This window comes from Hevea brasiliensis, chromosome 15 (genome assembly GCF_030052815.1).
Source record: "Hevea brasiliensis isolate MT/VB/25A 57/8 chromosome 15, ASM3005281v1, whole genome shotgun sequence".
Lineage (NCBI taxonomy): Eukaryota > Viridiplantae > Streptophyta > Magnoliopsida > Malpighiales > Euphorbiaceae > Hevea > Hevea brasiliensis.
In genome coordinates, this window is record NC_079507.1 from 72,166,651 (window position 1) to 72,192,957 (window position 26,307).

General features: G+C 34.0%; 3 protein-coding genes across 9 annotated transcripts; 1 reads left to right on the forward strand and 2 right to left on the reverse strand.

The window, feature by feature from the left end:
- Window positions 1–2,436: 2,436 nt before the first annotated feature.
- LOC110644626 (serine/threonine receptor-like kinase NFP) lies at window positions 2,437–5,895 on the reverse strand. The gene is made up of 2 exons (XM_021797503.2): window positions 4,681–5,895; window positions 2,437–3,482 (listed from the first exon to the last, which is right to left on the reverse strand). The coding sequence occupies exons 1-2, from the start codon at window positions 5,803–5,805 to the stop codon at window positions 2,748–2,750; spliced, it is 1,860 nt and encodes a 619-aa protein (XP_021653195.2). The 5' UTR covers window positions 5,806–5,895; the 3' UTR covers window positions 2,437–2,747.
- Window positions 5,896–9,333: 3,438 nt separating this feature from the next.
- Window positions 9,334–10,690, reverse strand: LOC110644613 (photosynthetic NDH subunit of subcomplex B 5, chloroplastic). Its single transcript, XM_021797482.2, has 5 exons — window positions 10,412–10,690; window positions 10,257–10,317; window positions 10,023–10,085; window positions 9,860–9,918; window positions 9,334–9,752 (listed from the first exon to the last, which is right to left on the reverse strand). Exons 1-5 carry the CDS (start codon window positions 10,640–10,642, stop codon window positions 9,522–9,524), a joined length of 645 nt encoding a protein of 214 aa, XP_021653174.2. The 5' UTR covers window positions 10,643–10,690; the 3' UTR covers window positions 9,334–9,521.
- A 1,269-nt stretch (window positions 10,691–11,959) lies between these two features.
- Window positions 11,960–25,813, forward strand: LOC110644620 (acylamino-acid-releasing enzyme). Of its 7 annotated transcripts, none has more exons than XM_021797497.2 (18): window positions 11,960–12,054; window positions 13,029–13,181; window positions 13,262–13,583; window positions 13,821–14,045; window positions 14,152–14,370; window positions 14,495–14,569; window positions 14,922–15,060; window positions 16,427–16,578; window positions 16,687–16,769; window positions 16,865–16,986; window positions 17,077–17,155; window positions 22,650–22,824; window positions 23,695–23,755; window positions 24,115–24,237; window positions 24,372–24,569; window positions 25,097–25,165; window positions 25,357–25,433; window positions 25,533–25,813. In XM_021797497.2, exons 1-18 carry the CDS (start codon window positions 12,045–12,047, stop codon window positions 25,594–25,596), a joined length of 2,346 nt encoding a protein of 781 aa, XP_021653189.2. In that variant the 5' UTR covers window positions 11,960–12,044; the 3' UTR covers window positions 25,597–25,813. The 7 variants fall into 7 exon arrangements, with proteins under 7 accessions (XP_021653189.2, XP_021653184.2, XP_021653185.2 ...); XM_021797492.2 differs by lacking the exon at window positions 11,960–12,054 and adding an exon at window positions 12,065–12,208; XM_021797493.2 differs by lacking the exon at window positions 11,960–12,054 and adding an exon at window positions 12,065–12,208 and having other exon boundaries at window positions 13,274–13,583.
- Window positions 25,814–26,307: the final 494 nt, after the last annotated feature.

A 26,307-nucleotide genomic window follows, 5' to 3' on the forward strand; every position in this document is an offset into this window, starting at 1 on the left:
TGTGAGGTTCAACCTAAATTCAAACCAGCAGCCTATCAAATACACTTAATTTATAATTCAAAATATTAAGTGAAAAAAAATCTAAAAGAACATCAGACAAAAAATTATTATATAAAGAGTTGGGAGACTCAGACTAAAAAGTGAGACTAATATAAAACGTAAATACTCTAGTCAAAGAATGAACTGCTACATTAGCTTATCGTCTAATTCAAGTCAATATTCTATAAAATCCTTGAAATAAGAGTTATTTATAATCACAAATTATTTGTCCAAACTCAGATTAATCATCGTAAATAGAATTAATAGTATCCACCACAACTTTAATATCTACCTCAATATCAACACTACCAATATTGTTACTTTTCAACTAAAAAAGAGCTTCTCTAAGAGTAAGAGTTTCAGCTAAACTTGGTAAAAAAATAGTATCTTGAAATTCTGTTAAACCAAAGAAACCATTTGAAAATAAATTTATGTTTTACTAAACTATACAATTAGATAGACTTACTATTATTAACTTCCAAATAACATTTGGCACGGTGTTATTATGCTAATTTTATAAAGTTTTCATTCAGTACTCTTTAACTTAAATGACAGATCTTCTCTCTCAATCTTTTAACATTTATTTATATTTTTGAGAGTGATTTCAATTATATCAAAATTTATTTATGATTATGTGAGTGTGAGAACACACTTGTGAGAGATTTTTATGTATCTAGTAAAATTTGTGGATCATTTGTGAGAAGCAAAAAATTATAAAGGTTTCAAGTACTTGGGAAGTTTGCTCAGATTGTAAAGACTTTGAATCTTGTCCGTTGAAAAAAATGATCAAATAGTGAAGTGACTCTCAAAGTGAGACTTTGAGAAGAGTTGATATAAGCTAAGAAAGCTGAATCTTTATAAATATTGTGTTTGATGATTTTCTTCTCTTCAACTCTTTAAATTCTAGCACTTCATTACCTTGTTATATCTTAAATGTATTGATAATTTATTTTATTGAGTTAATATTGAGGTTGAACAATTAAACTTGCATATATTTGAGTTAGATGTAAAAGGAAATATTTAATATAAACTTATTATCTTGCGATTGAGCTGTTGCTTGTGCATGGCTTGTTTGGTCATTTATATTACACTTTTGAAAACATAGTTATCCACATACTTAGAAGTGCCTTTAGCAACTCCATAACCATCTTACCATCCGCAAGGTTCCCAGAGAGCTACAGCAAGAATATCAAGTGGAGCTTGAGGAGAAGATAATGGCATTGTTGGCACCAAGGGAAGATCTAAATAATAACTCTGAAAGATTTTTTTGACAATGGCTGCAAGATCCGAGGCACAATGCTAAAAAAGTCACCATATTTCACTTCTTCCAAGTTCCAACTTTCCCATAGAGTAAGGCAGATGTTAAAGTGCCAAATTAAGGCATCTACACAACCTTAAGGGGCGTAAGAAATCGCAAGGATGGCCATAGAATAACCTTTAGACTAAATCCGATTTCCATTACAGATTCTTATGATCAATCAAATTAGTAACACAATTAACATTTAAAGGGCAGTTCTCAGCCCTATAAACTCTGGAATGATTGATGGAGGGGATTCACGGGTCAGACCAAATTAATGTAGATGAGTCATCTCCTATATTGATGTGAACTCATTTCTTAAGCTCGTCTCTTTCGACTAACAATTCTTTGCCAGATGCATGAATAACGCTTGCTTCCATTGGATTTCCAAAAGAAGGAACGAGGAAAGTAGAGCCCTTTTAGAATTTTAGCCCAAAAACTGTTTCGATTATGAATTAAACGCTAACCTTGTTTGGCTACTAAAATAACAAAACACTACCTATGATATTTTTTTCTCAAAAGTACTCTGTTGATCTTTCAAACACAATGCCAAGCTATAAAGCAGCCCGTGACAATAATTGAACAAGCTCGGAGCGGGCATCATTTTGTGACAAGTAATTAATGCGAGGATAACAAGACAAAGAGACCACGTCGCACCGATTGTCTGTTGTTCCGTGCCAATTACAGATCACACCCGCTGAATATGAGAGGTAAGCCTGCAAGTTCAATGTGTGAAGCCTGTCACAGTCTCGTAGAGTTGCAAGGATTTTACAAGTCTACTAAAAGTAGTTCTGACAAAACTTGTGGCCCCCCCGGTCTGTTTCTACACATAATCGCACATGTGCTTCATTCATTTTTTTTTCCATCAATTTGACAACAACATTTTGAGCATTTCATTTGTTTTTGTTATTGAAAGTAAATTTATGCCCTGATGGCCCATAATTCTACATAACCCAGGTGGGTTATACTGATGGGCTAATACTAAGGCAGTCCAGTAACGTCGTAGGAAGCCAATGGACACGTTCCCAGAACAATGGGTTTGAGGCCCCAACCTTCTTTGCAGCAAAGTCTAATATACATTGCATCCATAAGCCATCTACTGGTAGAAATATAAGTACAATAAGAGATTAAAAGGGATCAAATACACATTGTAGTCATCTAATGCTAGTGAAATAACATGTCACCTCCTGGCTGATAACTTCTCATGCACTACAAATAGCATAACACCTCGCTCGTTTCCTTATATGCCTTAAACTCCATTTTATTAGTACTACTATTTCTTGGGGGATTTTATAAGATCTTGAAAACAAAATTTCTAATGCTCATATACAGCCTCATTACTATATATATATATATATATATATATATATATATATCACGAAACTATATATTTGAACTACCAAAAGTCAACTTATCTTGCCGTCACCTGAGGTTCTGATAATCCATCTTCCGAGATGTCAAAAAACAAATCATCGTTCTTACACAAAGCATAAACAATGTCCACCATGCTAGGCCTCTTTGAAGGATCTCTATGGAGACAAGCAGCTGCAACACTCATTACATTCATTACACTCTCCATTGAGCATGATTCTTCTGAAAGAACATCATCCATCCACTCCTTCGACCTTTTCTCCTTCTTCTCCACACTTCCATCCCAAACCGTATTGGCTTTTACCCACAAAAGCTTACCCTCTTCATCAATAGCTTCCTTGCCAGATATGAGCTCAAGCAGAACCACACCGAAGGAGAAAACATCCATCTTTGTTGAAACCACACCATCGGTTAGATATTCAGGTGCAATGTAGCCTTGAGTACCAACAATGTGCATTGTTATGGCATTGCAGCCTGATTTTGCTAGTCCAAAGTTGGCAATTTTGGCTCTCATGTTTGTATCTAAAAGAATGTTGCTACTTTTGATGTCTTTGTGCACAACCCTTGGCCTAGTGTGCTCATGGATGTATTGGAGACCATTGGCAACGTCAACAGCAATGCGTAATCTTGTCTTCCAGTTCAACTTTTCATTCCTGTTGCCGTGTAACCATGAATGAAGAGAGCCATTTTCTATGTACTCGTAGATTAGGTAGCAACCTGCATCCTCAGTGTCTATACAAAAGCCCTCTAGCTTCACCAAATTGCCATGGTTTACCTTCATTAGACGAAAGATCATCTGTCATGAAACATGAACTATTTGCAAGGAAAACAATTAAGCTCCAACATTATGAATAATTATTGAAATTACAAGGACAAGGGAGGACAAGCCTTTGTGTGTGCTAGACGCATCATCATCACTATGCGATACAGGCTAAATTTACTCATTCTTGCTCTCTATGATAACAAAAACCTCTTTTAATAATTTCCAAAGGATATCCAGTCTGTAACAAATGAGTTAAACCTCAACAGTATTTACCTGTGGCCCTAAACATGGGATCGATAAGCTAGCCCAGTTTTGGTTTTGAGGCAACTTGGGCTACTCTTTCAGTGTTTTTGTAACGATACCTACACAAGTTAGAATCTTTTTGGCAAAGTTCCCTGAACCTAATTGGAACTGTTCCGCTAATATTAATCTCTAAATATTTTTCTAATCAACCAAAGATGGCTTCAAAATTTCACAAACCCCAATAATCATAATATAAATTGTTCCGGCACCATGGACAATAATAAACAGTACCGTTTCTATGTGAGCATTCACAGGCTTTATTATTTGTTCTGTTTTGACTTTTGACTTTTGACTGCTTTAGAAAGGAAGAAAACAAGAAATGCATTTGAGTATTGTTTTGCAATGGTGATGCCGTGATGGCGAGCAATCCAAAAAAATACATTTCAAAGAATTGGGGCCTGGCTGACGCAATACATGAACTCATTTCCTTCTCAATTATTTGACACATGAGCTGTACGTATAAATTTAAAGCCTTCAAACCAGGTAAGCATAGTATAATACTCCAATTTGAATTAAAAAAAACCTACAAAATGGACAGGTCATTTACCTGACCAAATAAATTTTTAACTTATAAAATTCAAACCACTACAAATCTGAATGGAAGTTATAGACTGGTGTCCTTGTCTACTAGGGTGTTTGGTTTTTGATCCCCATGTTTTTCTGCATTTCTAATTATTACCCCTGCAATCAGGTTTAGTTTACATTTTCTCCCCACAAAAATGATATCTTGTGATCCTAATTATTTTTATTGCCATTTGGTATAGCTAGTTTTGTGTTATCACCTGTCAGTGCGCAATCCTGTCTGAAATTAGAGGTTACAGAGGATATTGCGCCCCTGATCCGATGATGGGAATCAAGAAAAAGTGAAAGCTACAACGTGTGTGAAAGAGGAATTTTAGTATTTTACCTTCTGTAAGATCTTAAGCTCCTCGTAAGCATTCCAATTCATCTTCTTAATGGCGTAGTCCTCCCCGTTAATGGACCCTTTATACACAGACCCTTGAATCAAGAAATTTTCATTGAACCCATCAGTGGCTTCTCTCAATTCATCAATCTTAAAGACCCTGTACTTGTCCAAGCAACCTGAAACATCTGCCAGCAAACTTGTTTCCATGTCCTTCAAACCTTTCTCTTTTCCATAGTAGTTCATCCTCCGCTTCTCTTCATCCCCTTCTCTCTCTCTCTTCAACTTACCCTCTCTATAAACCCAAATCCCACTTATCAAAATCAACAAAACCCCGGTAACTCCAAGCCCGACTCCCAATCCTGTGATTAAACCTTTCCTCTCTCTCCTCCCAGATGCCACAGAAGGAGCAACTGTAGGCTGTGACAATATTGGAAGTCGATTGACTGGAATGAAGATGGTATTAAAAGGCTGCAGACTGTTGCCATTAACATCTACAATCGACTGTGTGTCTACTCCAAACCTTGAAGCAACCAGTGATAAGTTATCAGAAGGTTGAAACACATAAGATATCAGATAATTCACCTGGTTTTGCAATTGGGTTTGATTAGGACACTTGCAAAATATTGGAAAGATCACGTTTTGGCCTATATCGAGTAGGGTGGGGATGAGCGTGGGATTCACAACCTCAACAGCCTGGTAAGTAGTGAGGTTTAGGAAGCTATAAGTAGAAAGCAGGTAGAAAGTGTCACCTGCCTTAATAGTGTATGAAATGTTTGCATAAGAGTAATTGACACCAGTGGTAACATTGACAGTATTGCAAGAACATGACAAGGGGACAAAGAGAGATTGGCCAGGGATGAGAGGTGAAGATGGAGAGGAGATGTTGCTTGGTTTTGATATCATTAGACGGCTAACAGAGAAAAGGTCACCAATGGAACCCAGATCCAGGTAGTTGGGCGCCGTGGCCTGGTAGAAGGCGTAGGTTTGGCATGGGTTGCTAGTCTGGTTCACCGTGCAGGTGAATCCTTGGGTGCTTGGCTCTGGCTGAGCTTGCAAAAGGTTAAGAACATAATTAAAACAAAGAAAGAAGAGGAAAGAAGAGACTAACTGGTTTGGGGTTCTCATTTCTGGTTGTGTTTTTCCTCACACTGTTTTTTGTTGATTTATTTTCCAGGGAAGAATTGTTAACGGAACAAGCTTTGTAGAGTGAATTCTATTTATAGTCAACATGCTTGGTTGATCCGCTTTCTCCATCAATTAAAATTTTATTTTTTTTAAATAAAAATTAGATGAAATTCGAATTATATTAATCAATTTCAGTTTAGTTTAAAAATAATTTTAATTTAATTTAATTTAATTATAAATTACAATTTAATTTAAAAGTTAAGTCTGTAGTTTAATTCTTATAGTTTTAAATTAAGTAATTTAGTTATTAATATTTTAATAAATTTATTAGTTAGTTCTGATTGTTAGAATTATTATTAATTTTTTATTAAATTTAATAAAAATAATAAAAATATATTTAATTATTATATATTCAGTGAAACTCTTGAGATTTTATCTTATTAATAATTTAATTCTTATATTTTTAAAATTTATATCCCATTAAATTAGAAAATTTTAAAATTATAATTATTAAAATTATGAATTAATTACTTTAAGTTACTTAAAAATTTTAATTAATTATAAAATCATCCACATATTTTATAAATTAATTATTAAATATTATAATTATTTACAAATAAACTTTTATAATTTTATAAAATTCTAATTAAATAATTATATATATTTACCTATATATAATATTTTTATATATTATATTATATTATGTTATGTATAAATAAAAAATAAAATACGAATTTAAATGCAAATCATTAATAAAATACAACTTTAAAAATTATTTTCAGAATAAAAATAAAGTTAGAGGTATTTTGATCATTTTAATAATTTGAATAGAAATTAAAAGTTATTGAGAATGATTAATTTGTAAGTTTATTAAAATATTAATAATTAAATTATATAGGCTATATTATAGGTTTAATTAAATTATTTTTAAATTAAAAAAATAAAATTAATGAAATTTTACTATTTTTTATTGATTTAATGGCAATTTAATTAGGTTCTAATAGCAAGAATTAATTTATATAATTATTAAAAATTTAAACAATAAATTATTTAATTTTAAAATTATAAAAATTAAATTGTAAATTTTATTATATTAATATTTAATTGTAATTTATTTATAATTTAATTTTAATTTTAAATGCAAAGGAAAAGAATTTTGAACATGCGTGGAAGGGAACTCTGAGGTGGCTGATATTCATCGGATCAAGTGACATGTGTTGTGGCAGAAATTTACTGGTCAGACTTCAATCCTGAGATGAGCAAGACTTTGGGCGCCAAGGGTTGGAAAATGGAGGATATGCCGTTTGGAAATAGAATACGGCAGCTGGTGAAAAATTAAAACCAGACCTTCACTGAGAGGGGCAACAGTAGAAGCTTCTCAAATGAAAGGCCGATTTTTGCCTAATCGATTTATAATATATATATATATATATTTTTTTACAAAAATTTCAAATTAGTATCTTCCTATTTATTACAAGTAGAAATATCTAAATCTGAGCAAAGTTATTTTCTAATCGCTGTTGTCACAAGATCAAATGAGCAGTGGCAAGCACTTACCATTGGCATACATGTTGGAATCCCATTGGTGTCAGTTTGCCAAGTCAAACAACCAATAGCAAGCAGTTGCCTCTGCGTATGTTACGAAACCGCTCTACAGAGAAGTCAATTTAAAGACCCATCATTATTGTATTAACAAAATGGCAATGGACTTCCACTCCATTGGTTCCCAGTCCTACACTTTTATGATATAGGTCCGGCTTGCAGACAGCCATTGTAGAAGCTGTACAGCATGAAATCCGTGATTGACAAACTCTATGAGTTCTAACTTGAGAGTTGGTGCGCCGATGTGGGGACATTAGATTAGACGTCACAAGTAGAGGAGCGCGCTTCCATTGTCAATTCAATTTTATTTGTTAATTAGAAAAAAAAATTATATTTGTTATTTTGGAGAAAAAAAGTATATTTTTTAATAATATAAATTATAATTACTTTTTTTATTAATTATATTAAATCTTGAATTATTTTAATAATATATATCTTTTTATTATTAATTTATAAATTAATATCAAATAATATATAAATCAAAACTGTCTATTGATTTAATTAAATTAAATAATCGAATCACAATTCAACTATCTCTAGTTTTCATTATATTTTAATTTAACTTAATTTAATTAATATTTTAAAAATATTAAAAAATGTAATTAATAAAAAATTTAATTTGATTAATTTAATCAATCTTTTTACTTCTAAATTTTTTACATGGGCCAAGCAACTCTGTAATTCAATGAAATTAATATATTAATATTCTGTTTAATTCAATTCTATAGCAAAATTCATTTTATTTATAAATAAATTTTATAATAAAATTCATTTATAAATAATTTTTTTTATTTTATATATTTTATATTAAATATAAAATTTATTTCATTATTTATAATAAATAAAATAAAATAAAATGACATATGATAAGATGATAATTTTATCATTTAAAATACACATAATTTTAAATTTAGAATTCATTCACAAATTTTATTAATTTTAATGAGATTTATTTTAGTTATAATTAATTTCATAAAATTAATTATTAAAAATTACAAATAAATTTTCACTTAAATAAAATACAAAAATTTTATATTTACAAATAAATTTTATAAAATTCGTTTATGCCAAATGTTACCTATACCCAGATATGCCCAATTCTTATAGCTTTCGGAAACTCTAATTTGGCGCACAATGATTGGATTAATAAAAAAAATTTTAAAAAATAGTTTTCTAGCGCACCATGAAACAAAGGATGGAAGAAAATCCTCTCAAGTTAAGATAGCTATGATTTTTAGTTTTGAAAATCCACACCCACTCAGTTCGAAAATGCTACTTCTTAATTCGTTGAAAAACTAGTGGGAAATAGTCTGCAGTATTTTATTAAACGGCAAATCATTAATAAAAAGGAGAACAAAAACAGGCAGTAACCCCTCCAATGCAGAGATAGCAGTAAGTCTTGCAACACTATCCGGACACCAAAAGCATCACTAGTGCCATCCCATCTGAAGACTTGGTGCAAAACTTAGTCATAACCCCAGAGTAGGTGGAATAAGATTTAAACAAACAGGGAGAACCTTTCTAGTCTCTGTACTGTCTTTTATGCCTCTCTCCTCTTTTTGAGAAAAGATAAAATTGGGGGATCATAATCAACAACTCATTTGAAAAATTTTCAAGAAACTTGACTCAATAAAAGCAGCCCATGGACTTCTTTAACTACCATAATTAATGTTCCTAGCATGCAACTGAAAGAAATGAGTTCCAAAACAGCCTAGACAGATGCCCTCCCTTCCAGGATGACCAAAAGCAGAGTGATCCCCGGGTAGTTGGCCAATTACAAATATAAAATCACGATCATAAAGGTTTGCAAATTGGTGAAAACATAGCTAGAGTTGGATACACCTAAGTAGCTCCTCTTTGACTTCCTGTTGTTCTCCTGCATAAAATGCTAGAGATCATCAAAACTACTAAGAATTCTAACTCCTGTTATACACACACAACAAAAACACATCACCCTGAATTTTACTCACCACTTGAACTTAACAAAATAAGGTATGTATATAAGAAAAGAGGGAAGGAATGAGACAAGCAAAAATTGGCAAATATGAGCTATACTTCTCAACAATGTTACTTAAAAAACGGTAACAAGTACAGTTGTCTTCACCAAAAAGGAATTATCTCTTTGTTATGTCATCCTTCTTTATGGTGAAATCCCAAAGGTCACCATACTTCTCATTGAAGTCCCAAATGCTCATTGTGTTGTAATCATTTATTAACTTGTCACGAGCTCCCCTCTCCATGTTGTATATCTGCGGTTCGAAGTTGTGAGGCTTATCGGGCTTATCCATCTCTATTATGCAAAATATTAATATAAATAAGCCTGCTCCAATGAACAGATACTCCCCCTAAAACACAAAAGATCACATAAAAACTCTCACAATCATATCAATTAGCAAATATAATTTGCTATTTATTAAATCATGTATTAAAGTTTACTCTGATTTAAAATTACCGGAACATTGAAAAACATCCCAGCTGCAACTGCTGGAAGAAAGAGCCATGAAATAAATCCTGCAAATCAATAATTAAAAATCAAACCTGAAAATTTTATCACTTGTAATCTACATGATCTATATCATTGAAAACGTTTGTGATACTTAGTTAGTTATTTATACCCTGAAAACCTGTTGGCGGCTCTACTGCATTAATATCTTCTGCAATTAATTCCCAAAATGTTCCTGAAAAACTCAAGAAAAATTATTAAATACTTATGAATATTGCAATGTTAATCGGCCTATTAAAAATACTATGCTAACCCGGCTAATTCTGAAAATGGGCATAGCGATGAAAGGAAACAGCCAAACTGCAGAATTTAATAAAGAAGCGACAATAATCTGAGAAAAACCTACTCTTTTCCTGGCCTTCGAAATAGGTATGATGCTCATCATACTCTCCATACTTAAAATCTTCCTGAATTCAGCAGTACACAGAAGCAATTATCTTTGTAAGCAAGACCCACTCACACACACATATGGTCGATCTATAAGATGAAAGAAAAACTTACAGGGTCAATACCGGGAGTGGCCCAACGGTCAATCGGATCTTCGTTGAGATCAGGCTCAATCTCAGACAATCCAGCTGCATTTAGTCTCGTTGAGCTATATCTACCACCCAACCTCTCGTAAAACTTGAGGGTTTTCTTGTTCAAAACTCCAATTCTGGTTTCGAAATGGGAGGAGCGGAATTGGGGCACTGGATTTGCCACGAGAACTGAGAGCGAGGAACGAACCGCCATCTTTTTTGCCTTATCTTTCTATCAGTTGAACCTCTAAATGCCCGCCTTATTATTTTTCCCCGTTAAATGTTTAGGTCACAGCGCTTTATAGAAGGACCCGCGCGAACCCTAATATCCTCGTACCACGTGTTCAATAGTTTTCTCTGGGAAAACGTGGCAATGTCTGATTGGTATTCGAAATGAAATTTCATCTGTTGCCTGTCAGTTTTATTGTACGGATAATACAAAAAATAATATTTCATCTCTCGTGAAAAAGTGAATTCCCTCAATAATATATTAAATAAATTTTACATAATTATGAAAAATCACCCGATAACTTATCGGAAAACAGCTCTTATTTGCTTCACAGTTTCACATGAAAATCTATTACGGGAAAATAACACCCTTTTAATTAGGTATTTTTGGGTTAATTATTAAATATATTGAGAGTGTCAAAAAATAGTGCTTTATCTTTCACATAAAAATAAATTTTTTAGAGTGATTCTCACATAATTATGAGAGATGATATATATACATTAAGTATGCTTAATAATTTTTTATATTTTTATAATTTTAATAGTTATTTTATGCAAAATAAATAAATAAATATACAGCAAAATTTCTGTTCCATGAATCAAATGCAGCGGATGTATGGCAATAATTATTTAGAATATAAATTTATAGAACATATATTCTCAAATATTTAAAGTGGTAGTTGAAAGGTTATATATATATATATATATCACATTTTAAATGATATTAAAAAATATTTTAATTTTTAAAAATTTTTATGATTAAAATTTATCAAAATTTAAATTAATATTTAATTTTATTTAATTAATATATTTAAAAATGTATTTTTTTAAATAAATTTTCATTATTTATCTCTAACATTTGCCTATTAATTCACCGTCTAAGAGAAAACGCGCAAAGTATAATCGTACAGTTTTTTTTTTTTTACAAATTATTATATATTCAAATTTTTTATCTACAAAGTGACGCAATTTATTCGGACTTTAATTAGGATAAATTACTGCTTTTATCATGGAATAATTAATATTTGAGTCCTTATATTTTAAAAAATAAATAAATACATTTTTAAATTTTAGTAATATCATACACTTTTTTTTTTCAATTTTTATCAATTAATTAAAAATTATCAATGAGAGATTAAATTTTAAAATATAATATATAATAGTTGTATTATGGTCATTTGATATGGTAGATTTTATGATTTTTTTTATATAATTATTAACTCTTTCTTAATTGATGAACAATTTGTACTGCGATTTGATATATTTGCGTATATATTTCCAGTAATGTTTCAATATCTATTTTCAGTATATAAAATAATTCTTTAATAATTTACTGTGCTTCGTCAAGCTGGCAAGAAAATTAATCAGCAAAGGGAAGTGATAATGGCATGTTATGCGGTAAGCGTTTTTTAGAAAATAAGCTCAAATATGTTATCAAGTGGAATGTTTAAATAAATATGAGTTGATGTTCATGGGCTGGATATGAGTTGATGTTCATGGGTTGAATATGGGTTAATGTTTCTATTCCCCAATCTTCGTATCGTCACCCAGCGTTCGTAAATGTGTTATCTTCACCTTCAATTGCTTGAAGATTTGGTGCGGCATATGATTTACTTTTTAAGATGATGAAGTTGATTTGTTGTATTTTTAAGTTTTTGTTTTTCGTTGAATTTCCAATTCAACTTTTATTTTTTAATTTAATTAAAATAATAAATTATTATTATTATTCGCTCTCTTTTTATCTTCTCCCTCTCACTGTCTAGCTTAGACCTCAGATTCCTTTCTCCGCTTAAGCAATCCATTTCTTTCTCTTCATTACATTGCGTTCAATCTGTTCGCAGAAATTTGTTTCTGTTTCCTGCTAAGAAGATAATTGATGGGTAACTCTCTATTTTAATATCTTTTCTTCGCCAGTTATTCATCGTTGACTTGCTTTTGTTTCGTTTATTGGATTTCGTTATGAATATTGGAAAAGAATTTCTAATGCGATCTTAATGGAGAGTAGAATTTAATATCTTATTATTGAGATTGAAATAATTTGCTTTGAGCCACTCTGATTAGATATGAAAGCTGCGAACCAGGATGAAAGTTTCCAAATCCAATTTGTTAATTTCAAGCTGCCTGTTGCTTGCCGGAGCTGTAAATTATTAGAATCGGGTTTAGTTTCATATACAAGAAAGATTCATAAAAGTTGCTCGGACTGTATTGAAAGTGTTTGTTCTTATATGATTCTGTTACACTTTCTTTCTTGCAAATTGATGGTTCTGTTTCTGTTTGGGAAACACGTCTCCGTTCTCAACGTGGCCAACCAGTTGAGTGCTGGTTATTTTATGTTCTGTCCAGTCAATTTTCCTTTGTTTTTGCCATTTCAGCCATGGATGCTTCAAAGGATGCCTCGCCAAAGGAATTGCCACTTGGGTTTGACGCAAGTACTGAGGAAGAGTATGCTTCCCAGTCCAAGCTGCTTCAAGAGTTCACAAGTATCCCCTGCATTGACAACGCATGGACTTTTAAGTCTAACAGCAGTATGACTTCTGATTTTTTAACTTCTCATTTTTCTCCTCTGTTCCATTCTTTTTCTGTCGTCAATTATTTGGACCCAAAGCATTTGGCGCAGGAATGGGCTCCCAGGCAATGTTTTCAATTAGCCAGGCAAATCTTTTGGCTAACAAGAGGAGGAAATACATTCTATCTGCGAGCATTTCAAAAGAAAGTAGCAGTTCAGTTAACTTTCAGTGGGCCCCGTTTCCCATTGAGATGTCAGGGGTGTCTACGATAGTTCCATCGCCATCAGGTTCAAAGCTTCTCGTAGTTAGGAATCCTGAAAATGAATCTCCCACTCATTTTGAAATCTGGAGCCAAGGTCAGGTAGAAAAGGAATTCCACATCCCACAATCTGTTCATGGTTCAGTATATATTGATGGATGGTGAGTTATTATGCGAATCTAATTTTTCCATCTGTGACTTAATTGAGTATTTAGTTCTAGGCTGGTGTACTTTTCCTTTTTTATATACATGTCTTTAAGTTGTAGAAGCCGTTCACTTTTAAGTTCTGTAAGTGTAACTGCTAACAGCATCGGCAGTGGTTGTAGGAGTACTTGGTTAATGTATTTTCACATGTAATCTTTGGAATGGAGCCGCTGAAATGCTTTGCTATCGTATAGGTTTGAGGGAATATCTTGGAACTGTGATGAAACTCTCATTGCTTATATTGCTGAGGAACCATCTGCCGCCAAGCCTACTTTCTGTGGTCTAGGCTACAGAAAAGGCAGTGCTACTACAGATAAGGACAGTTGTAGCTGGAAAGGTCAAGGAGAATGGGAGGAGGATTGGGGAGAGACCTATGCAGGAAAAAGGCAGCCTGCGCTTTTTGTCATTAACACCAGCAGGTGTTGTACTTCTGGCCTTTGTTGTCCTTTGTACTATGATAAGGTAAAATATCGTTTTTCTTGGGATGTACAATCCATAATTTGAACTTGTTTTATCTTGCAACAGTGGAGAGGTACAACCTGTTAAAGGAATTGCCAAGTCTTTGAGTGTTGGCCAAGTTGTGTGGGCTCCATCAACTGATGGCTCGAATCAGTATTTAGTTTTTGTGGGTTGGTCATCAGATCCTAGAAAGCTGGGCATAAAATACTGCAGCAATAGGCCCTGTGCATTGTATGCAGTTCAAGCACCATTTTATAAATCAGAGGCCAATTATTTTGAATTCAAGTGGGTTTCTTGTTTTTCTAGAGCTTATGCAGTTTATCGTGTCCTTTCTGCTTGTGAATAGTCTCATTTGGAGATATTCTAACTGCTGTATGTGTATAATCTCTTGTTTGTTATAATTTTCCAGAGGTAGTCCTATTGAAGGTTCACCTGTACTCAAACTAACTCAAAGTATAAATAGTGCCTTCTTTCCATTGTTCAGGTATGCCACTCAGATGCTTGATTTTGGGGCTTCACTATAGAATACAAATATGTAGCGTGTCATAAGTTCATAACCCACGCATAGAGCTAGTTCAAGCGTTGAAAAAATTTTCAGAATATCTGTAGCTACAGCAAATATATTTTTCTTGGAAAATTGAATTTCTCCTCAAGTTACTGGATTTTATTTTTCTGGTTCCTATTCACCCATTTGTTTTATTGCTTTCCTGTGTGTTTGTTTGCAAGAAGTTCAGACACTTTCAGCATCAGATTCACTTAATAAAATTTATACTATTTAACCAGAACCCTTCAAGCTGATTACATGGCTATTATGCTTATGTTTTTTTCACATCCAGTCCAGATGGAAGGTTCCTTGTGTTTTTGTCTGCAAAAAGTTCTGTAGATTCTGGGGCACATTCAGCAACCAATTCACTTCACAAAATTGATTGGCCAGTTAATGAACAGTTGAGCTTGCCTGCAAAAGTTGTTGATGTGGTGAGCTCTTCTTGTGTTATCTGTTAATCTAAATTTAGTCAATTCTGTTGAGCTAGTTTAAATCTCTAAATTCTAGTGTAACTAATTGGTTTCTTATACATATATTAGAAAGTTACAAACTTCGATTTTTTTGTGAGTGTTTAGTTAAGAACATTGATGGGATTGGCAGCTGTAGGAGCTAAAAAATAATCAGATAATTTTCTCTGCCTTGTGCTTCTATTTTTTAGAAATTAGGCTGGGATAAGATTGGGTTATATTTCTGAGACGCTAAATATGCTATAACTGGCAATTTACTTATGGTGATAATTGATTTCATATTTTTTGATCAATGGTGATGCATTCCTTCTTATTCTGGAGAGTAGCATGCTGCATCTGACATCTTAGCTTGTCAGCATTAGGAAACTTATTAATTCTTTATTTCTCTTTTTAGGGAAAAAAGATTTTAAGGTTTTGATGCAAGATTATCTCCTATTTACAGAGATTTTAGGACTACCTATTTTAGGAAGAAATATAGAAAATAGTCTTTTACTATTTAAGAATTTTGATTTGAGATTCCTAGTTAGGGTTTGATTTGTAATTTCCTAATTAAGTTTCCAAATCCTAATGGTAGTAGGATTAAAAAGTCTAATATATATACCTGTGACTTCTAGGTATTTTGGTAGATTATTTGATGATTGATAATCGTGCACGATAAAAATTGAGAATTTGTTTCTTAATTGAGAATTTTTTCTTACCCTTTGTTCCCCGTTACCCTATTGGTCAGTGGTGGATCTAGAAAAAAAATTTTCCAAAGTCAATATATGAACAAATTATGTAATATATTTGGTGCACTAAAAAATAGTGCACTTAAAACTCATATAAAGTAATTGAGTTTTAAATTTAGTAAGATAAGATGCATGCCTTTTGTGGTTAAGTGTGTACTACACCCATAAACACATAATAATTTGCTCAAGGCCAACTGACATTCTTCATTGAAAAAAAGGGTTCAATACTTAAATTTATGAGGGGTCAATTTAAACAAATATATAAACGTATATGAGTACTCTATGAAGAAAGAGGGTCAATTGACCCCTCTTTTATTGCAGTGGATCCGCCATTGCTATTGGTTCTACATCAATTTGATATTAGAGCTTGTTCTACATCAATGGGACTCACCCATTTTCGTAAAAATGTCACTTAAATCTCCCAAATAATGAGAGGTGGCAGTGTATAGTTTCTGGAGGTCCTATCATCATTGAACTAGTTAGGACACTTGCTATGCTTCTAAGGATAGAATGAAATCATGCAATGAAGAATTTATTTATAGATGGGAAAGACATATTACTCAAGAGTTTCTTTTTTTTTTTTTTTTCTATAATCCTTGCAGATTCCTGTTGTGCAGTGTTCAGAGGATGGTTGTTTCCCTGGGCTCTATTGTTCTGGGTTTCTTAGAAATCCATGGCTTTCTGATGGATGCACTATGATGTTATCTTCAGTATGGGGCAGCAGTCAAGTTTTACTTTCTGTGAATGTGATAAGGTAAATTCTAAGAGTCATCTGCCTTTTCTAATGTGCATGATCTTTTATAGACTTGCATCTTTTATAAACTTGTTCTATAATTGATTCATGATATAATCCAAATTACAGTGGTGATGTAAAACGCATTACTCCTACTGATTCAAAATTTTCATGGAACATTCTTGCTCTAGACAGGGACAACATTATTGCTGGTAAAACCCAATGCTGATTTTTATTAGTAATCTATCATTTTAAAGTGAATAGAATTGAAATAAAGATTTCTTCTTCATCCTTCTTTTTGTGTCAGTGTCTAGCAGTCCAGTAGATGTGCCTAAGATTAGGTATGGTTGTCTTGTTGAGAAAGCAACTAAAAATGCCACATGGAGTTGGTTAGATGTATCAAGCCCAATAGTTAGTTGCTCTAAGATGGTATGCATTATTAGCTTTCCTATTATATGCTATAAATTGCTTGTAATATGTAGATGATTTTTTTGATTACAGAGCCTCTTCTTGTTACAGGTGAGATCCTTGCTCTCATCTCGTCAGTTTGATATATTGAAGATCCCAGTCAAGGATGTTTCCAGCTGCCTAACAAAAGGTATTTTTTGCAATATGAGTTGGCACGAGACAAGTATCACATTTCTGATGCATCCTAATCACAGACTAATTTCTACGCTTTTGACTATAATAAGTGTTCTATGATGTTAGCACTTAGTATCTATATGCTTTTGCCTTTCAGTAATTAAAAATTTTCTGAAAAGTTGAATTGTTTGGATAAAACCGCTAATGAAGAAGACATAAAGATATTGCTTTGAGTATACACATCCATTGATTTTCTTCCTTTGGCATTGTAGAAAGAGATGTAGAAAGAGATGATTCTCATTCATTTCAATTAATCTGTACATGGGTATTTATATACAATTGATTCCTATAATTGTGTTATACTAATTAGGAAGAAATCATAAATAAGAAATCCTAAATAGGAATACAGAATACAGAATATACACAGAAATAATATAATGATTGACTTTCCATAACACTCCCCCTCAAGTTGGAGCATAGATGTTAATCATGCCCAACTTGTTACAAATGTAGTCAATCCTAGCTCCATTCAGAGCTTTTGTAAAAATATCTCCTAACTGCTCTCCAGTTTTGATATGTCCTGTTGAGATGATCTGTTGTTGAATCTTTTCACGAACAAAGTGACAATCAATCTCAATATGTTTGGTCCGCTCATGAAATACCGGATTAGAAGCAATATGGAGAGCAGCTTGATTATCACACCACAATTTCGCAGGCAGGGGGGTCTTAAAACCTGTCTCATCTAGTAATTGAAATATCCACATTACCTCACATACTGATTGTGCCATGGCTCTGTATTCGGATTCAGCACTAGATCGAGAAACTACACTCTGCTTCTTGCTTTTCCAAGACACCAAATTTCCTCCAACAAAAACGCAATATCCAGTAGTTGACCTCCTATCAACTTTAGATCCAGCCCAGTCGGCATCTGAAAAACATTCAACATTCAAATGCCCATGATTACCATATAACAAACCTCTTCCTGGAGCTCCCTTCAGATAGCACAAGATTTGTCCCAAGGCTTCCCAATGAGCAACAGTTGGGGAAGACATAAACTGACTTACCACACTAACGGCATAAGCAATATCAGGACGAGTGACAGTAAGGTAGTTCAATTTTCCTACCAATCTCCTGTATCTCTCTGGATCTTCAAACAACTCACTATCACCTGCTAACAGTTGTAAATTTGGAGTCATTGGTACACTACAAGGCTTAGCACCTAATTTTCCTGTCTCTGTCAATAGATCGATGACATATTTTCTTTGAGACAAGAAAATACCCTTCTTACTTCTCATAACTTCAATACCCAAAAAATACTTTAATAATCCCAAGTCTTTGGTCTGAAACTGGGTTTGGAGGAAGGTTTTAAGAGATGAAATACCTGCAGAGTCACTCCCAGTGATGATAATGTCATCTACATAGACTACCAGGAGAATTAGACCAGCCTCAGATTGCTTATAAAATACTGAGTGATCACACTTACTCTTTTGCATACCAAATTCCTGTACTGCTTCACTGAATCTCCCAAACCAAGCCCTAGGACTTTGTTTCAAGCCATAAAGAGACTTTCGAAGCCTACAAACTTTACCCAACTCCCCCTGAGCAACAAACCCAGGTGGTTGCTCCATATACACCTCCTCCTGAAGATCACCATGAAGGAAAGCATTCTTGATATCCAATTGGTGCAGGGGCCAATCATATGTAGCTGCTAAAGAGATAAACAAGCGAACAGAAGTAAGTTTAGCTACAGGAGAAAAAGTGTCAGAGTAATCAACCCCATATGTCTGAGCATATCCTTTTGCTACAAGGCGTGCTTTTAACCTAGCCACAGAACCATCAGGATTTACCTTTACTGTAAATACCCATTTGCAACCAATAGCTTTCTTACCAGTGGGCAAAGGCAACAGTTCCCATGTACCATTAGCATCTAAAGCCTCCATTTCTTCTTTCATAGCAGCACACCAGCCAGGATGAGACAGTGCCTCACCAACAGTATTAGGGATAGGAACAGAGTCTAAAGAAGTAACAAAACACCGAGAACAAGAAGACAATTGATTATAAGAAACAAAAGAAGAGATAGGGTAAGTACATGAACGTTTACCTTTACGAAGAGCAATGGGTAAATCTAGATCAGAATCATGATCAGTATGAGGTATAGGATCTCCCAACGAAGTAGCTGGTGGAGGATCTGAGTCAGTAATCTCCAATCTCCTGGAATAAACATGAACAACGGGAGGCCGAGTAGGTCTAGAGACAGAAGAAACAGGCTGTGAGAGAGGACTAGACATTGATTGGGCAGTATATATTAAGATATCATCCTCCTCCCCCTGACTCTCATACACAGATGATTGAGAAAAAAATGGAGTGGACTCAAAAAATGTGACATCTGCAGAAACAAGATAATGATTAAGAGTAGAAGAGAAATAGCGGTACCCTTTTTGAATCCGGGAGTACCCAAGGAAGACACATTTGAGAGACTTTGGATCCAATTTAGTAACCTGCGGACGAACATCACGTACAAAACAAGTACAACAAAAAATGTGTCTTCAACAAGAAACAAAGATTTTGTAGGGAACAAAGCGGTATAAGGAATATCCCTATTAAGGATGTAAGACGGCATACGATTGATCAAAAATATGCCGTAGAAAGCGCATCCGCCCAAAAGTGTTTAGGAACTTTCATCCGAAAAGAAGAGCACGAGTTACCTCAAGAAGATGCCGATTTTTCTTTCGCCACGCCATTTTGGGATGGGGTATCCACACAGGAAGACTGATGAAGAATGCCATTTTGTGTCATGTAAGACTGAAATTGTGCTGAAAAATATTCTTTAGCATTGTCACTTCTTAATATGCGCACAGAAATATTAAATTGAGTTTTGATTTCATTACAAAAGGCACAAAAGATAGAAAATAACTCAGAACGATTCTTCATTAAATATAACCAGGTAACACGAGAGTAATCATCAACAAAAGTAACAAAATAACGAAATCCAGTTTTAGAAGTAACAGAACAAGGACCCCAAACATCAGAATGAACTAACTCAAAAGGGGATGAAGCCCGTTTATTGACTCTAGACACAGAAGGCAAACGATGATGTTTTGCAAATTGACACGACTCACATTCTAGTACTGATAAAGACTGAAACTGAGGACACAACTTCTTCATGGTAGACAAAGAAGGATGACCCAATCTACAATGAGCTTCAAGAGGTGTTACGGTACTGGAGCAAACAAGTGACCGCGGTACATGATTTTCCAGAATGTAGAGACCACCTGACTCACGTCCTCTACCAATAATCTGCTTCGTCGTAAGATCCTGAAACAAACACTGATCAGAAAAAAAGGAAATAGAACAATTTAAGGTACGAGTAAATTTACTAACAGAAAGTAGATTAAAAGAGAAATTTGGTAGACACAAAACATATGACAAAGAAATTGACGAAGTCGGATTCGCAGTTCCAGAACCCATGACACAAGAAGTAGAACCATCAGCTAAAGTAACAGTAGAGGAAGTGGGATTAGACTGAAAAGCAGATAGAAGACTAGAATTATCTGTCATGTGATCTGTTGCACCAGAATCAATAACCCATTTGGATGAGGAAGACACAAGGCATGTAGTGGATTTACCTGACTCAGCGATCGCAGTGATAGGAGAACTGGTAGGCTTTAGAGATGCCTGATACTGGGAAAACTGTGCAAAATCCTCTGCAGATACCAAAACAGTTTTCTCAGAGGAAGATACCGTAGAATCCTCTGCTGCCATATTTGCCATCTGTGATCGCTGATTTTTCCTCTGAAGTTGCGGACAATTATATTTTGTATGGCCAGGCTCATGACAATAATAACAAATGACTCCTCTTGAGTCCTGATTAGAACTAGCCTCTCCATTACGCTGATTACTTCTGTTGCCTGTAATTCCTCCTCTACTTCCTCTTCTATTACCCTGTTGTCCATTTGGATTACGGCTAATAAGAGCACTACTGGCAGGCTGTGAAGATTGGGTACTCTCTGTACGAAGGACCCGTGTGAATGTTTCATGCAAAGAGGAAATCTCGAATCGAAAGAATCGAGATTTATGATCTCATACTCTGAAGGAAGGCCTGCAAGAAAACTCATAACAGCCAATTGCTCCCGTTGGGCCTGCTGAACTTTCACATCAGAACTAAAAGGCAACAATACATTAAGTTCCTCATATACTCGTTTAAAATCCATAAAATAAGCCGTGAGAGACTTATTCTCTTTCTCAGCACGGTAGAATGCCTTACAAACATCATAAATATGGGAGATATTCCCTTTACCAGAATACAGAAAATCTAAGTAATCCATCAATTCTTTAACAAATTCACAGTGATTAATTAAACTAATTACCTCACTGTGAATCGAGTTCCGAAGCTGCAAAAACAACCGAGCGTCCTCCCTTAGCCAAGTTTGTTGTGTATCATCAGTAGGTGGATCTTTAGTAAGGTGATCATCCTTATCAATGCTACGCAAATAGACCCTAACAGTCTTACTCCACTCCAGGTAATTTGAACCATTAAGTTTGTGTTCCGTGATCTTAGTCATCATCGGAATCACATCAGAAATAACATTCTTATTGTCTGCCATTTGTTGAGACAAAGAAACTAACCGAAACGCTAATCCAAAGTGCTGACAGCAACAAAATAATTCAAAATCACAAATCAAGTAAATACCGAAATAGGATCTGAGAGCCAAACCTCAGAAGTCCTTTAATGGTGTACTGGATCAGGCAACAGCACACAGTGGTGGAATGAGAGGATTGAGGCGACGCTGGCAATGTTGATCGGAATCGAAACGGCCGGTCGGCGGCCAAGGTCTCTCCTGAGCTGGGTGGTGAGAACAAATAGTCACCCTAGATGGCCTGCTCTGATACCATGTAGAAAGAGATGTAGAAAGAGATGATTCTCATTCATTTCAATTAATCTGTACATGGGTATTTATATACAATTGATTCCTATAATTGTGTTATACTAATTAGGAAGAAATCATAAATAAGAAATCCTAAATAGGAATACAGAATACAGAATATACACAGAAATAATATAATGATTGACTTTCCATAACAGGCATGTGAAGTGGTAAATTTTTATAGGATTTGTTTTGTAAGAAAGCAATTTAGGTACTAAAATGTATGGGTATTGTTGTCATTTAATCTCTGAAAATTGTTTTGAGGAAGAACTAAGGTGAATTTTGTCAAATTCATGATTTGTTCAACAGAAAGAAAAGATAATGGTGTTTCTGCAAGTGGGTTGATTTGATATTAAACACAAAACTGAATGTCTTCCTTCATATTGTATATCTGCTTCTGAGATTCTAGCATTTTCTTCAAGCATGGTCTGGCCAGCACCAAATTTTATTGACAGGTTTTACCAGTGAAATTTTAAATTATAAATACTATGTGAGGATATATTATATACATCCTATGTTGCTATGATATCTCATCTTCTGCGTTTTTAAAATGGACTGTACAACTCTCTGTGTTTAACTTTTCAGGAGCTGGCAAACCTTTTGAAGCTATATTCGTGTTCAATTCCAAGGAGAATGGCGCTTGTGATCCACTAATAGTATTGCTTCATGGAGGGCCAAATGACGTCTCAGTGTCAAGTTTCTCAACGTCTTCGGCATTTCTCTCTTCAATAGGTTACAGCTTGTTGATTGTAAATTACAGGTTAGAGAAACTTGTGAACTTCTCCTTTTTAGGTTTAATAAGCACTATCTTTAAGCTGAAGTATTTGGTACTATGCTGACTCACATTCCATCGTGCTCCTGCAGAGGCTGTTTTACCTGTGGAAATGAAATTTTGGTATAGGTGTGTTAACCCACTAAAAATTAAATTAAATAAACAAAACCTTTTTTCTCCTGTCAAGTGGCATTCCATCGCTTTTTTCATGTCAACTGATGAGACTATTGCAATGCGACACGCCAAAACCTAACTGCAGAAAAAAGAAAGGAACTAAAGATAATCTGGAACAGAATATGACATATATTGTTCATAATATCTCAAGTAGCCAACATTTTGTTTCAAATTACAGGACTTCCAGAAGAATTCTGTAAACTTGAAATCTTTGCATATTAATGTTATAATGAGGATGAAAGAAGATGAAGCCATAACAAAAATACTTATGAATAAAAATTTTGTTTGATAAGGATTCCCTTGTACTGTTCTTACGTGTACAGCCATACACTGGTATAGTTTGTCAAATGGTGAGTTTAAGGTGCAAAGACCAAATGTTTCCTTTTTCTTCTTGTGCTTCTGTTTCATGTTCGAGAATTTGATGTTTTTGCTGGATCACATTTTCTTCCCATAAGTCTTTTTTTTATTTTTTTTGTAATTTTGCTCTTACAATATGTGTGATCAAGGTACTATTGACTTGCTGATTGCTGTTTCATTTCAAGATAGGCACTGTAAAGTTCATTCACGGCCCTGCTTATTTTCACTGTTGCATTCTTAAGAAATCATTGTTTTAAATATGAACTCATATCAACATATGCCTGTCATTGATCTTCTTTCAAGCATTTTCTAACACTGTAATCTCAGAGGTTCATTAGGATTTGGCGAGGAAGCATTACAATCTCTTCTGGGGAAAGCTGGGTCCCAGGTACTTGCCCTGGATCCATGCATGCTTAATAATGTGATTTGATTTTGTTCAACTGGAGGTTCACTTTGCACCATATTAGGTTTTATTTCCTTAAAGAGTTCTTTTTGTTTATTTGGGGGGATACTTGTGTGGTTTCTCCACTTTCTTCTGTTTTATCCTTTCTTTTCTCTTTTTTTCTTTCTTCCACTGTTCTTAATCCCGTACAAGGGGTATCATCAGGATATAACAACTGCATTCCTGCTACTCTTTGTTCCCATTTTTATTCCTCAGTAAAGTCCATGCTACGCATTTAAATGATATTAACATGGTTTGAAGTTCAGCATTTCATGTGAACCATAACCTTAGCTTATTTTCCACAGGATGTCAATGATGTACTTACAGCTATAGATCATGTCATTGACAGGGGTCTTGCTAGCCCCTCTAGCATAGCTGTGCTTGGTATTTCCCATGGTGGCTTTCTCACCACACACTTAATTGGCCAGGTACACCGTTTTCTAACATAATATTTCCAATGTGTCCTAATGATGGTCAATTGTCCTTAGTAGACTGAATGACGGGTTTGTGATATTACATGGATGTTTTCTGAAGGGGAGATATTTCTTTATAACTTCTGCAGGCACCTGATAAGTTTGCAGCAGCAGCTGCGAGAAATCCTGTTTGTAATCTAGCATCAATGGTTGGTACAACAGATATTCCTGATTGGTGCTATGTGCAAGTATATGGGACCAAGGGGAAAAATAAATTTACAGAAGCAGCTTCAACTGAGGACCTGGCTCTCTTTCACAGCAAGTCTCCTATATCACATGTTTCAAAGGTAATCTGGGCCAGTTTTCTAATATACTGTTCATAGCTGATCCTGGGTCTTCTGATGGAAGGACTAAGTTTAAAATAAAAACGCACAGAGTAATCTAAATAAAATGAACGGCAAAAGGCCTTAGCAAACTGGTATGGCTGCATTTCAACTGTGAAAATGATTTATGTAAATATGGTTTTCAATGCTGCTGGACCACTAGAGAGGCTATTCTAGCTAGATTTACAATGATGCTTGTGCATCCTACTTGCTTGTGGGCAGTTGTTATAATTGGCAGCTATGGATATGCATCGATGCCATTAATACAAGAGGTTGCATGAATGCTTCTATGGCTATGCCATGAGGAGAGAAAAGTTGTACTTTTGGTACATGACATTGGAACAAAATACTGTTAAGGAAAACATAAAGGTCAAGAATTTATGAGGTTTTTTAGCATTGAAAATCAAATTTCTTTGGTTATTAATAACGTATAAGACCTGTGCATGCTATGAAGACACTATCGAACCTTGTTGTTTTGGCGATTTGTGCAGGTCAAAGCACCGACAATCTTTCTTTTAAGTGCTGAGGATCTTCGTGTTCCGATGTCTAATGGCTTCCAAGTAAGATACTTGCCTTCTTCAAGTATGTATGATCTATGGCAAACAATTTATTTTAGTTCTACAGTTGATAACTGTTTTCAGACCTTGGATAGTTATTCCAGTTGGCACGGCTGAAAATCATAAACATGGATTAGTGAGAATTTTGTGGATGTAATGTTGTCATAATATGATGACATTTTGGGAATGTGCAGTATGCACGGTCATTGAAAGAGAAAGGAGTAGAGGTCAAAATCTTCATGTTTCCAAATGATGTTCATGCAATCAAGAGGTGAAATCAGTACCTTGATGCTTTTTATTCATACTAGTGAATAGGGTAAAAGATAAAGCTCCAAAATTAATTCGTGTTGATGCATGGTCCTTCCTGCAGACCGCAGTCTGACTTCGAAAGCTTCCTTAACATTGGGGTGTGGTTCAAGAAATACTGCAAATGAACATTTCGGATTGGGGATCATGCCGGTGGATTATTAATCATTACAGAAATTTCAATATAAATTCCGCTTGTAAACTATTTCCTTAGCTTGATCAAGCCCGTCCTTTATGCCACTCTCCTCCTCACTGAGGAAGATTGTCATTCTTAATATTGATCATGATTATTTTTTAGAGCCAATTATATTAAAAAAAAAAATGAAAGGATCTATTTTCTGATTATTATTATTATTGTTTTTTATAGAAGGTTATTATTAATTAATCATTTGTTCAAGTGCGCTACACATTATACTATTACAGCAAACACTTTTATTGTTACTAAGAACAGTAAAAGTGTTTGTTCTTATCATTTTGCCCTTTAGCTCTTACACTTGATTTGTAATCTGTCAGCCAGAAATCTCTTGAGAGAGTAACAGAATTATTATTATACTTATAAATTAATTAAAAATATTATGTCATTAAATAAATAAAAGATTATTAATTTAAAAATATCAATAATTAGAATGTTATAAATTTCATTATTAAAAGTTGCTCTCATTAATTAAAAGAAAAATGAATTACGAAAGAAAAAAATATAGTTGTACTAAAATCAAATATTTATGAGTAGAAAAATATATATATATATATATACATGTTCAATTCATAAGGGATATCTTTATCAAATTAAAAACTTATTAAACTAATTATTTAAAAAAAATAATATAATACAATTAATA

What these genes read in the sequence shown, in the direction of transcription:
- LOC110644626 (XM_021797503.2), bottom strand. Translation starts at nt 5,805, where the DNA reads ATGAGAACCCCAAACCAGTTAGTCTCTTCTTTCCTCTTCTTTCTTTGT. An exon ending in AGCTTAAGATCTTACAGAAG is followed by an intron (nt 3,483 to 4,680) that starts GTAAAATACTAA and finishes CGTCTAATGAAG; the next exon opens with GTAAACCATGGCAATTTGGT.
- LOC110644613 (XM_021797482.2), bottom strand. Translation starts at nt 10,642, where the DNA reads ATGGCGGTTCGTTCCTCGCTCTCAGTTCTCGTGGCAAATCCAGTGCCC. An exon ending in CCACTCCCGGTATTGACCCT is followed by an intron (nt 10,318 to 10,411) that starts GTAAGTTTTTCT and finishes TGCTGAATTCAG; the next exon opens with GAAGATTTTAAGTATGGAGA. An exon ending in TTTCGAAGGCCAGGAAAAGA is followed by an intron (nt 10,086 to 10,256) that starts GTAGGTTTTTCT and finishes TGAGTTTTTCAG; the next exon opens with GAACATTTTGGGAATTAATT.
- LOC110644620 (XM_021797492.2), top strand. Translation starts at nt 12,172, where the DNA reads ATGTTTCTATTCCCCAATCTTCGTATCGTCACCCAGC. An exon ending in CCACACACTTAATTGGCCAG is followed by an intron (nt 24,238 to 24,371) that starts GTACACCGTTTT and finishes TAACTTCTGCAG; the next exon opens with GCACCTGATAAGTTTGCAGC. An exon ending in CGATGTCTAATGGCTTCCAA is followed by an intron (nt 25,166 to 25,356) that starts GTAAGATACTTG and finishes GGGAATGTGCAG; the next exon opens with TATGCACGGTCATTGAAAGA.